The sequence below is a fragment of the Gadus morhua genome, chromosome 20 (assembly GCF_902167405.1).
Source record: "Gadus morhua chromosome 20, gadMor3.0, whole genome shotgun sequence".
Classification (NCBI taxonomy): Eukaryota; Metazoa; Chordata; class Actinopteri; order Gadiformes; family Gadidae; genus Gadus; species Gadus morhua.
In genome coordinates, this window is record NC_044067.1 from 3,731,834 (window position 1) to 3,747,660 (window position 15,827).

The 15,827-nt window shown below is 48.8% G+C and overlaps 1 protein-coding gene across 5 annotated transcripts in view; it reads left to right on the top strand.

Annotated features, from left to right (window-relative positions):
- ppp1r9ala (protein phosphatase 1 regulatory subunit 9A-like A) overlaps nt 1-15,827 on the top strand; it is a 29,027-nt gene that overhangs the window by 1,424 nt on the left and 11,776 nt on the right. For all 5 annotated transcript variants that reach the window (XM_030344262.1, XM_030344261.1, XM_030344264.1 and 2 more), the window contains exons 2-6: nt 994-1,261; nt 1,756-3,829; nt 13,997-14,129; nt 14,784-14,904; nt 15,251-15,355. In XM_030344262.1, coding sequence (XP_030200122.1) covers nt 1,925-3,829; nt 13,997-14,129; nt 14,784-14,904; nt 15,251-15,355 — 2,264 coding nt within the window. In that variant the 5' untranslated portion in view covers nt 994-1,261; nt 1,756-1,924. The remainder of the gene's footprint in view (nt 1-993; nt 1,262-1,755; nt 3,830-13,996; nt 14,130-14,783; nt 14,905-15,250; nt 15,356-15,827) is intronic.

Sequence of the window (15,827 nt, forward strand, 5' to 3'; positions counted from 1 at the left end):
CCGACTCTGTATACGAGCATACTTGTGCACACATGCGAACATGGACAAAAGATATATGTAAATTAAGGATCCCGGTCCAACCTGTTTTAATAGGCGGTTATTATCGACCTCACCACAAACCACACGTACGGTTTTGTATGCAGGTCTCAAACAGATCCTCACAGATCCACTTGTATTGTCTGTCCTTGAATTCAGTTGGTAAATGAGATGGGGAGATCTTTAAAAAAAAAAAAGTGGAGATTCAGCCATGGAAATGTTATTAAATCCCTATTCATTTTTCAAGCGGGCTCATAATAAAACAACTGCAGATAAGAAGTTGTGTTTAGCTTCAAAATGATGAATGATGTTGAATTGGCACCAGATATTGCCTAATGAAATGTTCCCTCATAACACTCCCAGAAGACTTTTCTTTGAAGGCTGTTTGGCAGGAGGTTGGTCTGGAGGATGGAAGTGAAATGCAGTGTGGCTTTAGAATAATGTTTAGACATTTCAAGCTGTTGGCTTAATTGTCATGGAGACAAAAATACATCATGTGGAATCTCTTCTTCATAACCTTATTATTCTTTGTTGATGATCTTTGCTCTGTTGGGATGTCTGATTTCTAGGAATATCTTGATAATTTGTGTTATTTCAGGAATGGTAGCAGCCGAATTTTTGAGATTCATTTCAAAGACTGAGCTAATTCAATCTTTACAAACGTTTTCAACGTTTTTTTCCTCCAGACATAGTACAACTATGTCCCAAAGTAAAAGTTATATTATAAGGTTATAATATAATAATAAAAAAATACAATTAATAATATTGCTTTCAGTATATCAACCACGATACTCCTCAGTCACGCAATTTCCTATATTTTCAATACATATCTAAGGGACACATTCAGCTTTGATATCTTCAAATACTGTAAATAAATGTTTTTCCCACGAATCTCAAGCCATTCTACCTCTCCTCTCATGTGCCTGTCCTTTGCTCCTGGGCCATGCTCGGAAAAAGGGGGCGGGGGGTCAATAACACAGCCCTGGAATGTGTGCGCGTCCCCGACATGTCGGATCCCGTGGGGGCGCGCCCGGCCATGAGTGCGCACGCATCGCGACAGGTCTACTCTGCAGAGTACAAGGAGGAGGCAGGGAAGCGTTGGAGTCGGGAATGATGGCGGTGAAGAAGAAGGGACAACTTTTGTAGTGTACATTGGACGCCAAAAAGGACAATCGTTCGGTGCCCAGCACGATGAAACCAATGGGAGGTGAGATGCTGGACAGTGGTGAGTACTTGTGCGCTTGGATACGCGCTTGGATACTGAAGTATATCTATTAGAAGTGTGCGCGGTGTTTGAATGCGTGACAATGAGAAGACGAACTGTATTGAACTGGTCTAGTAAGTTTGACTTTGTTCCGCTGTTTGCTCTGTGGATCATTATACCGCTTGGTTGTTATCCATAATCAAACACCGGCTGTAGTCTAAATTGCGTTGGTTTCGGTGTGTAACACAGTTTGTATCGGCTTACCAGAATAACTTTTTAAGTGTGGGACCTTTTGTTATCTCGCGTGCAGAATTTGTCGTGTGGCATTAACCATTGATTAGACGAGCTAAACTAAACAAATAGAAGTCTATGGTTTGTATATTTTCAAATTGTACTGACTGTTGTCTCCTGTGTGTGTGTGTGTGTGTGTGTGTGTGTGTGTGTGTGTGTGTGTGTGTGTGTGTGTGTGTGTGTGTGTGTGTGTGTGTGTGTGTGTGTGTGTGTGTGTGTGTTAGTTGAGACAACGCTCCGACGAGGCTACGCCGGACCCGGTTGCGCATAAAGGAGGGAAAGATCTTTACCAACAAATCGGGGAATACCAACCTCACTTTAACCAAAACCGCGGTTTCATTTTCACCGCGGGCACATCATCTCTGATTGGACTGCGAACTACATCTGAGGAAAATGCTGAAAGCCGAGAGTAAAGGGGACAGGACGCTGCGGAGCGCGTCGCCCCATAGAAACGCATACAAGTCGGACTTCCATGCCATAAAATGCAATTTCGATGGGACAAAATCGGATGGCGCTACTAAGTCATATGCAAATGGCTCAAGTGATACCAGGGAGGACTCGAGGGGGAGGCCCTTCGGCAATCGGGTGAACAAGATCAAGAACATATTCCTGCAGATGGATGGCCAACAAGAGCCTCAAGAAGTAGCCAAGACATCGTTAAAAACGGAGATTCCACTGCCTCCCATAGCCCCAACTAAAGTGCAGTTTCCTGTGGGCACACAAAAAACTAATTTCAGCAACGCGACCAGCCCAGAGCCATCACACAGTTTAGATAAACCCCCCAAAGGAGAAGATGTGGAGATTGACAAAGTGGCTCTGGCGCAGAAGTTCTCCTCCACCAGAAAGCTCTTTGAAAGAGGAATCAAAGACCCGCCCGCCTCCGACAAGGCCACCACCCGGACCGTGACCCGAGTGTCCCTGGGCAGCGCGCCCGACGATGGAAAGGCTTCAAGGAGAGTCTCGGAGAGCAGCCTCAGACCAGAGCAGACCTCCACGCCGGCGAGCAAACACCAACCAGACGAGAAGGCGGACGCGGAGGGGAAGGGGAAGCCCGCGTCCCGGGCCTCGCTGAACGCCGGCCCCATCTCCCGACGCTTGGACAGCTACACGGGCAGCAGCGACGGCGACGACCCCACTAGAGCCGGCGCCAAAGCCAGCATGGCGGCGGCGGCGCCCCCCGCTGGGAAAGAGCCAACCAGCACCAACTCTCCGCCAGCCGGCGACACCCACAACAAGTGCACATCCCCGAGTGCCAACGCGGCGACCAAAGTCACGTCCCCAGTGGTCACGGCGACCCTCAAAACAACGTTAACGTCCACAACCGCAGCCAGCAGACCCAGCTCTGTGACGACAGAGTCCACGCATAAGCCCGCCCCCCCCGAGCAGACCCCGCCCCCCGGGTCAGGCTACAAGCCGTCCTCCAGGGAGGGCGTCGGATCCCCCCCTGCTAGGGGGGACGTCCTCCTGGGCCGGACCTCCGCCCTGCCCCACAGAGACCAGAAGCAGAACTCTGCGCCGTCGGCCGCCATCAGCTCCCAAGGCACCGTCACCAAGCGGTCGGACGGCGGGGTCGGGGGTGGACCTGGAGGTCTGAGCCCCCCCAGGGACAAGCCCTCCGGTGCCGCACCCCTGCCGGGGTCCCGGGGCGTGGTGCGGGCGGAGCTGGTGGTGGTCCAGAACGAGTCGTCGGACAGTGAAGGAAACGAGGATGAAGATAGCGTGTTTGAGGAGGGGAAAGCGCCGCATGGTCCGAGAGGCGACGCCGCCAACGCCGTCACTCATTCGGCGTCGGCGGATCGCCTCGGCCGCGGCCCCGGGGGGTCCGGCGGGGTGAGGGAGGGGGGGAGGGAGCTCCGACCCTCCCTGGAGGAAGCGGATATCAGGAGAGCGTCGGCGGAGGAGGTGCAGGAGAAGAAGGTTTCAGAGGAGCCGAGGGGAGAGGCTTCGAGGCGGAGGGCGGAAGAGGAAGGCGAACAGGAAGAGGAAGTTGCGGAGGAGGAAGAGGAGGAGGGGGGGGGTGAGGAAGAGGGCGAACAGGAAGAGCAAGGGGGACGGCGGGACGAGGGCCGGGTCTCCCCCGGGGTGTACGGGATCGAGAACGCGGCGTTTGACGACGACAGGGACGTAGACCAAGTCCTCAGGGAAGACCCAGAGGAGGAAGAGGAGGATGAGGAAGAGTACAGAGAGGATGGACATCCAGGGGAATATGAGGATTACTATGAAGAGGCTCCTGGGCTGTCAGACGAGGACGAACCACCACTGCGGAGGAAGATCCAGTTCTCCACCAATCCCATACTGGTAAGTGGCTGGTGCCTTGTTTGTTTGTGGCTTTGAAGTAATTGCAGCTTCCTGGTAAACAGAGATTGCACCAGTGACTGTAAAATGCCGTGGTGCAGCAAGTCATTAGGCAACCGTGTACGTATGCTCGTCGGGACGTTCCCTAATGACTGCTTTCGTCGCATGACACATGATTGTGTCATAACAACAGCCTTGCCCGTGGCTCACCTGTAGTGTCATGTTTTTCAAATCCCATACCGTAGGGTAGGTGACCTTTTAGGCAGCGTCTGCGGAAGCTGTCCTTCCCGTTTATTACCCTCAGTACATATATTACGACTGACCAATGGAGGGAAACGTATTTAGGGGCCTGTAGGTGTTGTTTTCACAAGGGTGATGATTTAAAGCCATGGGATGAAGGCTTTTTGACTGTACTCTGCTGTGAAGAAACAGGGCCAAGTGAGCGAGTGAGCACACACACGACCGAATGGCTTTAACTGGCTCCCGGCTAGGCTTAAGAATCAAACCGGGTGCCCACATGCATCAGCCCTTCTTCTATATATAGTCTTGTTGGCATTGTTGGCATGAACATACAGTCAGCCCATTAACATGGTTTCGTGATGGGTGGGTGGGGAGGAGGGGGGGGGGTTCCTGTTGAACTAGAGGGTGATGGGTGCTGTCCCCCACTATCATAGCAGATCTAATCGACGTTTCGAACATCAGTGGAAAACAACACTAATCCCTGCAGTCCGTTCCCCACCACATGTTGATCCAGGCCCGAAAACAGGCTGTTATCTCAGGGTGTGGGCCCCACCCTGCTACGGGGCCTGGCAGGGGGTCCTGGGTCAGAGGTCCCGAGGATGGCCGGCCTGGAGGGAGGGGGGGGGGGGACACACACAACAACAACAACAACAGTTGGCTGACTGTTAGAGTGAGGGGGCCGAGATGTGGTTCACAGCTTCCTGTAGGCCCGCGTTCCCCATGTGCGTACATCATGGACGGATCAGCAAAGGCAACCGAGGGTGACGATGTAGGACGGTAGATGACAGGCGGACTGCATTTATCTCGTGCTTTTCGTCTAACCAGTGGCCACTCAAAGAGCTATGCAATTATCGCCCAACATTCATTCACCCATTCATGCAAGAATTCACAGACCGACGGCGGTGGCAACGATTCAAGGTGACGGCCAGCTCTTCAGGAGCAGTTAGGGTGAGGTGTCTTGCTCAGGGACACCTCCACATGAGAAGTACGGGGATTGAATCAGCAAACTTCCGGTTACCAGCCAACCCGCTCCACCTCCTGAACCCCATACCTCCCCAAGGATCAGATATAGGGTTTAGGTATGACCTAAAGATACGTTTCCTGCTGTGGGTAGCATGATGACACTGTGTTTCCGGCCGATGGACGGAGGTCAAAGTATAGGCCTTGGGCTGATTCTTGCTAGGCGATATACACTGTAATTAATAATAAAGGATCAGATATCGGTGCAAAGTGCTAAAGACACACGGACTCCATTGCGACTCAGAGTGTCTTAAGTCCCCTGTGCGGGTTCACCTACATCGGGGCCCCCCTGGGGCACTGAGGGTCCTTTTTAATGAGCTGTTCCTGATGAAAGAGAACGAGAGAGGGGGCATGGACTCACTGTTCCAGATGGGGAGGATAGCAGGAGGATAAAAGGGGAAACCTTTTAACAGAGCCGGTTTCAAAGCGCCGGGCAGACCTGTAAAGCGCAAGTTAACATATAAATACACGACGGCTGAAAGAGCCAGAGAGAGAGAAACACATCCTTGGGACAACGACGAACCGGAGACTTGAACCCAGAGCGCGGTGGGAGGGGGCCGGTAGGGGCATCAGCCCGGGACTCCCCAGCACAGGGAGGCGTCCAGCCGTCCACCCAGGTCCGGGGGCGACAAAGGAGTCCGGCCGTGCCCATTTCTGTGCAGCCTGCTAGTCTGAGCCGGTCGCTGTGCTCCAGCTCTCTGGAGTCCCCGGGAAGAGGAAGTGCTTTGTGCCCGGGCCCCCAGCAGGATCAGAAGCCGCAGTAACCCGAGTCTGGACATGGGAACGGTTCCATCATGTGGAGAGAAAGTCCTCATTGTGAGCCGCAGGAGGCATCAGTCCTCAACGGGCATTAGCCTTATCGGGGTTGAATGGCTGGAATGGTCTGGCCGACGCTGGGAGTGGGTGGGAGTGGGAGGTACGCAGGCTGGGTAGGTGAGTGGGTGGTGCGCTGGGTGGACTGGTTTCACCCCCCCCTGGTACCACAGGGCATAAAGGCAGGGTTTGTCTTCCCCGAGGTAGCTGCCATGCTCAGACGTCTGGTCGGTCACACATCTGATATCTTCTTTATCAGTGATTTCGGATTCATTGCATTAAGATTATAATAGTTTTTTGATTGTAGGTGCCTAAGTACATTTTGAGGTATTTTTAAAGTGACTTTGATTGTTTTATAGGCCCAGTTTATTTGAGCCTATAAAATAATTATGCTTAAGGTTGGTTATTTGTTATCACGGTGGCGTGCGTTGCAAAGGTTTTCCACAGCCAGATAGACACTGTAGGATGTCTAAACATCTCTAGTTATTGATCTACAGCATAAACCGGTCTTAACCCTTAGCACAGGAAAACCTGTGCTGTAATGTGTGCTATTTCTACAGGCGTGGTCTGGAGAGGAAAGAAAACAGAAAAATAGTGGCCTGATGCTTCAAAAATGTCCACACTGTAAACCACACACGTCTTGTGCACACACAGCAATCCGTGCCTGCAGGAATTCACCGCTCACCTTGGCTGACACAGTGCAGCTTTAGGCCTAGAATAAGAGTTCACCTTGCCTGCTCCTGGAACACTGTTACACTGTGTGTGTGTGTGTGTGTGTGTGTGTGTGTGTGTGTGTGTGTGTGTGTGTGTGTGTGTGTGTGTGTGTGTGTGTGTGTGTGTGTGTGTGTGTGTGTGTGTGTGTGGAGGTTTGACACACGTGTACTTTACCTCCATTGAACCCATTCATCGTGACAAAAGGAAGAAAAAAAGAAAATGGCCGAATCCAACGGGATCTACACCTGCTGCTGTGCCCCGCCCCAACAGGGCTTGTGACAGGAAGTTGCAGCGTTTACAGTCAGGCAAACACAGACATTGCCCCCTTCCCAAGTCACACACAACAGGATGTGTTAATGAGCACGCGAGAGTTTATTGCGAGTGAGAGACTGCACGCCTTATTTGTTTCTGCTTGCCCAAGCGGATAAAAGGAAACATTTAATGATCTCTGTGACGTTATCGCAAAAGTATTCCTCTCCAATTTTATTTTTCCTTTCAGAGCTTCAGTTTAGTTTTTCGCTCTTTAATATGTTGTGGTACGGTAGCTCATCATTAACTCCTCCTCACCGTGACCTAAACATTCCAGTTGTTCTAGTGCCGCCTACTACTGTAAGGCCTTACCCTCACACGCATATCTTCGTGACAATCCTGCACCCTGAATCTTCCACCTTTCCAAGACAATCGTGAGTTTAGAAAAGTATTGCACGCTGCTTGGCTTGGAAATGGTTTGGTTCCTTGTGAAAGGAGGTTTGGTTCCTTGTGAAAGGAGAGGATTCGGTTTTCACTGCCGTTCCCACCGGTTGAAGTGCTGCCTCAACAAACCACTTTGTTACTCCTACGTGTCGTATCATCTCGGATCCTAATCCTTTGTTGTCTGTCGTCTCCCATCTGACTCTCTCTCTCCTCCCCTCCTTCACTTTTTTTCTTTTTCTCCGTTTCCTGTAAATCCTGGAAAGCAGAAGTGCCTCCATCAGGTTCTGGTTCAGGCCTGGAAAAGGTTTTGGTTGCCTCCCGCTCTTCCGCTGCCAGGTCTGTGGCCGGCCTGTGCGGCCCTCCCCTCGGATTGTTATGCTTTCCATTTCCTATCGGAGCTGAAACTATAGCAGTGAGAGGAATGCGTCTGCTCAAGCCCCGCCCCCCTCTTTCTCTCTCTGCCCCCCCCCCCCCTCCCTCTCTCTCTCGGCCCCCCCTCCCACCCCAGCCAGTCAGCCCAAAGAGAGGCCCCGGCAGAATCTGGGCTCCCTCCAGACACCTGGATGAGATGGGAAGCGGGAATGAGGGGGGAGGGAGGGAGGGAGAGAGGGAGGGAGAAAGGGGGTGTCTCTGGATCACTGGCACAGAATACTAATGCTCAGTCTCCTCAATGCTGGGGTTCTAAACAACTTGGCACAGGGAGGGTTTTGTTTCTCGGGGGGCTGACTTTAGATTTTCTCCTCACTCTGCGCTGACGAACACGGTGTGCGTTCTTCGGGCGGCCGGGGCTGCGTTTTTCTTCTCGGTCCCTGGATCGGTCTTTGTTGCTCGTTGGTGTGTTGTCGCGCGAACAACAAAGGCTTTCTAGGTCGCCTGGCGAACACACAACTAGCCAAACCTGTCTGCGTTCGCCCCTTATTGGGTGTCCAATTACACGACCGAATTCCACTCCTTTCTCTCAAGTTCACACCGGTAAACCCCACACAAACGGTTCTCTTGCACAGATTGAGCCTCCACTAATCTGTCCTGTGTTCAATATGGGCCTTGTGCGTGACAGGGCTGTAAAGGGATGTTCGTTTCTTTGTTTTCCCCTATCAACTGAACTTATTGTATTTGGTACATCCTGATCCAGGCCCATAAAAATTTTACTCGCATTGTGTAGCGTCTAATCCTAGCTCTCTTTGTTATACGAGGAATGGGTTAACCTAGTGATCGTTAGTGCTTGGCACTTGGTTCTATGAACATCCTTACTGTACCGACAGCGATATATTGTTGTTTCTCCTTCTTCCGACGATTGAACCTATCGTTTTTCTGCTAAATGCCTTAAATGTAACTAGAAGTATGCCTACTTGGTCCCAGTCGGCGTTAAGTAAATGCTCTGCTGTACTACAAGACATGTACGGCGGTAGAGACACGAGGAATGGTTGGGTTTGAAGCGGTACTATGGTGGAGGATAGGGCTGAACGATTTTAAGAAAAAATTGAAATTGCGATTTTTCTGGTAGAGATTGCGGTTTCGATTTCAACCACGATTTATTTTCTTTAAATCAAGTTTCAGTATACATTAATATAACCAATGAATTCCATTAAGGTAATGCAATAATGAAAACTGCTGGCAACAGATTTCAAATGCAAGACTGTTTATTCAAGTACCTAAGAAACAACAACCAAAAAAGTCAAATAAAAAGGGAGCCCTCTTTCTTAAGTAAACTTGATTCAATGGCTCATCAGCATCAAAATAATTGCACTTTTGTAAAATATATTTAAAAAAAAAAAGAAAAACGCAGCTTTGACGATCCCAAAATCGTAATGCTTGAGATCGCGATTTTCCGTCGAAAACGATAGATCGTTCAGCCCTAGTGGAGGATTCCAATCCCTTGAGGTGACCACTGTGGGTTAGGGGGCATGATGTTCTCTGTCATGGAGCGGTCTGCAGCCAGGGGCCTTCACTGACTCAGCCTGTTGCTGGTGCTGCTGCTGCTGCTGCTCTTGCTGCTGACTCAGTTCCCACACTAGTGTTTCTGGGAGGCTTGCGGAGAACAGGGATTGGGTGTTCTTGGGTGAGTGTTCTGGTGGGTCCGTTGGAGTTGCAGTGTGTTTGTGTGCAGTGTGTGCACACATGACTAATGTGGCAGATGGCAGATGAAAGCTGGACACGGGATCAAAGATGATATCACTGGAGGTTTTCATAAATCCATGAGACGCGCACAGAAAAACAACCACAGTGAGCAGCCCTCTGCTCAATGAAAATAACTTTGTACCGAGGTACACATGTAGAAAAAGGGGCTTGCTTGTCAAAAGGGCTCTTTGCGTGATACTTACACTGTTCAGAATACTCCCTGGCCAGGAAAAGTGGGAAGGTGAATCCCCTCCATGTTGACATTGTAGTCAAGAACTGATCACGCCTCCTGTTATGATAATGCAGGTAGAGGGGTTTAGGTAGTGGGTTGGTTCTCTGCCAACCGAGAGTGTTCAGCTGTGCAGGAAGCCCTTGGCTTTACCTTGGGAAGTCAGAGCTGTGATCTTTCATCGTAAGTGTGGCCTATCTGATCCAGAGCAAACAGTGCGGTGGTTCTATGTTCTTATGTTTGGGAGCCCTGTTGTTATGGAGGAAAGGGGGAGGAATCGGCTGGGTGATTGAGGCGAGGGGAATCTGTGAGAAGCATTCCGGCCTTTCAACGCTGAGCAGCGGTCGTTACTGTGATCATTTTCTCCTTAATGTCCTTTGTCTTTGGGATCTCCCGGGGAGACCAGGTCAAAGACAAAAAATACTCATACATGCTTTTGTCTGGAAACAAATGTCTGGCCTCTCCCACTCACAAGAAAATGCAGACCTTATTTACAGGACACAATCTTCTGATGCCCCATCATGGCATTGAGACCACTGTCTGCACACATGAGACAGACGGTCAGGGTTAGCAACAGACCCGCTCACGGCAGGATTCTCAGGTCTTTACACGGTGCAGGAAGTCTACAATCATTGCATCATATCCATTCACTGCAAAGCGTCTAAAGTTAACCTTTCTAATCCTGCACACCCCCCCTTTACAAACATTACATCATACCCACTCACTGCAAAGGGTCTAAAGTTAACCTTTATAATTCTATTGACCCCCCCCCCCCCCCCCCCCTTTATAGTGATTGCATTATATCCACCCACTGCAAAGAGTCTAAAGTTACATTTCTATTCCTATACCCCCCTCCCACCTTTACAATGATTATTACATCATATCTACGGCAAAGGGTCTAAAGTTAACCTTTCTAATCCTACAACCCCCATCCCCCTACCCTCACCACCTCGCTGCTAACACATTAACTTCTGTCAGCCTGGGGGATGTTTAACCCACCCCATCACCCCCTGTTTACAGTCTCCCACCCAAAAGGGTTCAGGTTGGGGTCACAGCCGGGGCCCTCCTATTATTAGACCACCAGGGGTCCGTCTCTGTTCTTCATCCAATACTCAATACTGGTGCACGCTCATAGGGTCGTTTAACACACAGTCATCTTCTCGTGCAATCTCATGATTCATCAGACCCACGCCGTGGACGGTTTAAATGGATTTGAGGTTTAGCATGACTACTGTGAAGGCCAGCCCCAACTTTGACACAGCTACAGGAAAACACAATCGAGCCAAACTATTTGATAAAAATAAGAAATAAAATAAAGACAAAACAGATCAACTTTTTAACTCAAATGTCTTCCCACTCATGTGAGACGGGACATAATCCTGCAGGTGCAACACGGGCCTACAGTGTAGACGTCGTCCGCATTCTGGTGCAGTGGCTCGTCTGAATAGAGTTAAAAGAGAGATCGGCCGGTGAAGAAGACACAGCGCCATTGATCCGAAAGCCCAGTCCCTGCACGGCAAGCTGCGAGAGTCTCACTGCGGGAACACTGACGCTACTGTACACAGGGGGCCCTCCGCTGCAGAGCCTGTCGTTCGGATGTAATAACACCCTGACCCAGTCCGCCCCCGTCGATGATTGACCGAGGCCACGAGTTTCATATTTTCGCCGCTTTAATCAAGTCCGTCGTCGAGATGTTAGTCAGAGCTGGGTTTGTTGTGGTGGTACCGGCCATGCTGTTGCGCAACGTTTGTCTCTCTTATAAGTTTGGGTCTATCCGTGGAATGTTATTGTTGGGTCGCTGGTAGCGATGAATCAGGCAAAAGTGGTAGAAATGCTGGAAGATGATACAGGAGGCTTTGCAGATTTTGGTTCAAAATTGATTTTGGTAAATCGCAGATGGAGTCAAAACAAAAGAGTCAGTAATAACAGAGGAAACCACAGGGTGTAGTCTTGGATATTCACAACGCACCATGAAGCAGAACATTATCCATGTATGGGAATACTTTGTGTCTACCTCAATGAGGTCGTTCTCTTCATGGGCCAGAAAGAATGTATACTTTCTGTCTTTGTTACACCAGCAGACAGCTCTGTGTTGATTTCTGAAGCGTTCACAGACTAGAGTCCATTTCAGTTCTGGGCTGTCTCCGTCTCTCTGGGAGTGTTGATGGTGGCAGTACATGAAATAATCGTTCAAGATCTTTTATTGTTTTCATTTAAAATTCTTGTGTTAACCTCAACAGGGCATGAAGGCCTTGAAGAGCATAACGGTGGTGCTAGGCAGGCAGAAACGCTGACCTTGGTTTGATTAATACTGACTGAGTTGAATGAAAGAGTTATGAACTTAAAACTTATGACATCTCCACGACCCTGCTTCACATTTTCACACACTCGGAAAGAATGCGTCTGCAAACATGTGCAGACATGGGTATTTATTTATTTTGAAACTTTTTTTCTCCTTGGTGATCCACAGTGATTCACACCCGTCATATCAGTGCCTGCAGGCCCTGTGCTGCTCTGGCCAGCTGTTGGCCTACTTCTTCTCCCTGCTGTGAGGTGAGATGTTGTAGTCAAAGGCCAACCAGGAGGAAGGGGTCTGTGGAGTTCCTCCAGTGCTCAGTCAGCCTCTCAGCACACTGCTTTGGAGGCACCCCATTAAACGCCGCATTTCACGTGCATGTTTTGACATTCTCCGGCACCCAACACCCGTGCAGCGTTTTGTTTGGTTTCTGGTGTCCAAAGCCGGAACACAAATCTTAACCGTGGAATCAAAAGTGCACGGATTAGATCGTTGATGTGGGTCGAGGTAGCGATGAAAGAGATGAATGGTCTGCTGGTGGTTTACTGGAGAAGTACCAGAGAAGGGTAAAGCATTGTGAAAGGCATCGGATTCCTAACGGTCAGGGAAGCATGGAGAGGAGGTAAAGAAATGCAGCGGTTCAGCGAACTCTTGAGACTTGGAGGACAAACAGATCAGTTCCTCATTCGATAGTTGTCTGTTCAGCGAATACTGCTGAACAATTTTAGTCCACCTTGCATTCCTCCATAGCGATACCACCCAACACTAAGGAATGTGTCCTTCCATCTCTATTACTACTCCATTTCTTCCTTGGGACCAGAGCCTGGGACAATTTAATGATGATCGCCTTTTAATTACAAACACTTGTATGCATCGCATGCATGAAACGGGTTGGGCTTAGCACAGGAGGTAGAGCGGGTTGACTTGTAAGTTGTAACCAGAAGGTTGCTAGTTGGGTCCCCGGCTCCTCCTAGAGTGTCGAGGTGTCCCTGAGCAAGGCACCTCACCCTGACTACTCCCCACGAGCCGGCTGTCGCACTGCATGGTCGACCCCGCCGTCGGTGTGTGAATGGATGTTTCGATAAAAAGTGTTGCTTTGGATTAGGGCTTTGACTTTTGCCCAAAGATCATATTCGAAGTTTGTTTGTTTATTAATATTAATATTTGATTATATTCGAATATTTATTAATAGAGCTGTCAGTTAAACGCGTTATTAACGGCGTTAACGCAAACCAAATTTAACGGCGTTAAAAAAATTAACGCGCGATTAACGTAATTATTTTATTAAAAAAAAAAAAAAAAAAAATTTTTTTTTGGCTCAAAACAAAGAAGCAGTAGCCTGACTGCTATGTTCAAATGACATTTGTTCAAAGCAGTCGTTTATTTGCACTATAGGCTCTTTTTTTGTATCGTCCTGTTTTGATCAGTATATGCCAATGTTGTTATCAATAGAAAATCATTTGCACAAGGCAAGCCGATGCACTTCATCATGTTGATAAGAGAATTAAAATGAGAAGAATCATGGGACAAAAAAATCAAGGGATATTTAGCATAGGAAAATAATTTGCGATTAATCGCGATTAATAATAGTTAACTATGACATTAATGCGATTAATCACGATTAAATATTTGAATCGCTTGACAGCTCTATTTATTAATAATATTTTGACCATTAAATGCCTTCAGTAAGACCTGGATTTGGCTTCGCGAGGTTTGTTAACCGGCATTGCTATGGTTACCGGTCTTCCGTGTTCCAACGGTTTATTAGGTTTCTAATAAATCGCTGTCTAATCAATACTTCATTCACTGCCTCTTCCGAGGGTTGACTGGTCCGTGGTCATCCCTCTTGGCCTGCCCATAACAGGTTTGAATATTAAGGAATGCCTAATATTCGTTAGAATTTTGATTTATTTTTTGATATTCGAATTATATTCGAATAACGAAGTTCAGAGTCAATGCCCTAGTTTGGATAGAAGCATCTGCTAAATGCCCTGAATGTGAATGTAAACCGATTTCAATGCATGCACTTTCAATTGCTCCTCGGCAGGTCTTCAACACTTACTCCAACGAGGATTACGACCGGCGTAACGATGACGTGGACCCGGTGGCCGCCTCTGCCGAGTACGAGTTGGAGAAGAGGGTGGAGAAGATGGACGTCTTCCCCGTGGAGATCGAGAAGGGTACGTCTGCCGCGACGACAACGTCCGTAGCTCAAGGCTTCCATTCCGACAAGGTCATGACACTTCATAGCCATAGGCAACGAGGGTCTAATGTTTAGATTAAACACATAAATGCAAGCTTGCAGTCAGTTGGACGAGGTTGAACTTGAGCCTGGTTCTTTGGGTCGACTTAGCTCAGCAGGAAGAGCGGGATGACTTATAACCAGAAGGTTGCTCGATTATGGGAAAAATCGTAATCACGATTATTTTGATCGATATTGAAATCACGATTATCCAAACGATTATTTTTGAGTTTGAAAACATGTTGCATTTATTCAGCATGTCTCTCCCAAAATAAATTTTGTAACAGAACTTAGAAAGGTTGCCTTAAAAATTAAACAAAATGGTCAAAAGAAAATGTATATAATAATGTATCCAGCCATTCTGCCCTTTCTATAAAACATAAAAAAAGAAAAAAACTTGATTATGTTAATTTTGTGATCGTTTGGCGCTAAAATCTAATTCACGATCAAAATTCGATTAATCGCCCAGCCCTACTCCACCGTCGGTGTGAGTGGTTGCAAGTTGCTTTGGCGTCTAAAAGCGTCTGCTAAATGTGCTAAATGCCCCGAATGTCAACGTCAATGGTTCTCTGTGGTTCAACCCTCTCCTCAGGGGAGAACGGGCTGGGCATCAGCATCATAGGCATGGGTGTTGGAGCCGACCAGGGCCTGGAGAAGCTGGGCATCTTCGTGAAGACCATCACAGAGCAGGGAGCGGCCGAACGGGACGGGAGGTGAGCCGCTGCCACCGCAGACGCACATCGCACCACGGCTGTTTGCAATAAGTGTATTCCCTGCTGAAACCGCAAATCTCGAATGGCGGCAGATGCGATGCATTACCGCGGCATGTATGTATGCATGCATGGCTTCTGGCTCATCTCTCCCCGGGCTCTGAGATAAACAGTTTACAAAACAAGCAACTGTGTTTTTAACCTTCCGCAGCAGCAAAAGACAACAAAAGTCTACTGTTGGTTTCCCAGAGAGAGACGTCCTCTGTGTGGTGTTCCCCAGCTGGCTGATGCCTCCGTATTACAACCCCTGTGTTGTTTTGAAACATCTCTCTTTCCTGCCTCTCCCCAGGATCCAAGTGAACGACCAGATAGTGGAGGTGGACGGCACCAGTCTGGTGGGGGTCACTCAGCTCTTTGCGGCCACGGTCCTCAAGAACACGCAAGGCACCGTAGGGTGAGACCACAGTCTATACCCGTCTCCATCCCCGGTTCACAAACCACGGCTCACATTGATGTCCCTGACCTGTTTGTGATGCCGTGGTGGAAGAGACTAAAATGTGGTCCCTCTGTGGTGTTTGGATGGCAAAAACAAACTGCCAACATCCTAAGTCTCGCTCAGGAACCCTGTTGTAATCGATGAGTTTCGGTAGTACAGTATTGTGAAGCGCCAATTGAATTCGGGCCTTCAATGTGCCAAATATGGATCGTTTCCACTGCTGCTCTCAACCAATGGCGGCGCACATAGCAGGAAGTCTACAGCTTCATTCCAGTTGTGTGTCAACCAACGGTTGTCCAAATTCTTTCCAGTCTATGGCTGGAAAACATCAATGATTACACAGCGCTAGATTAGATAAGATTCAGATCGGCCCGAAGTAGCCCACAGTTCTGCTCACCAAGTTAGAGATGCATAGTTATAATGACACGTG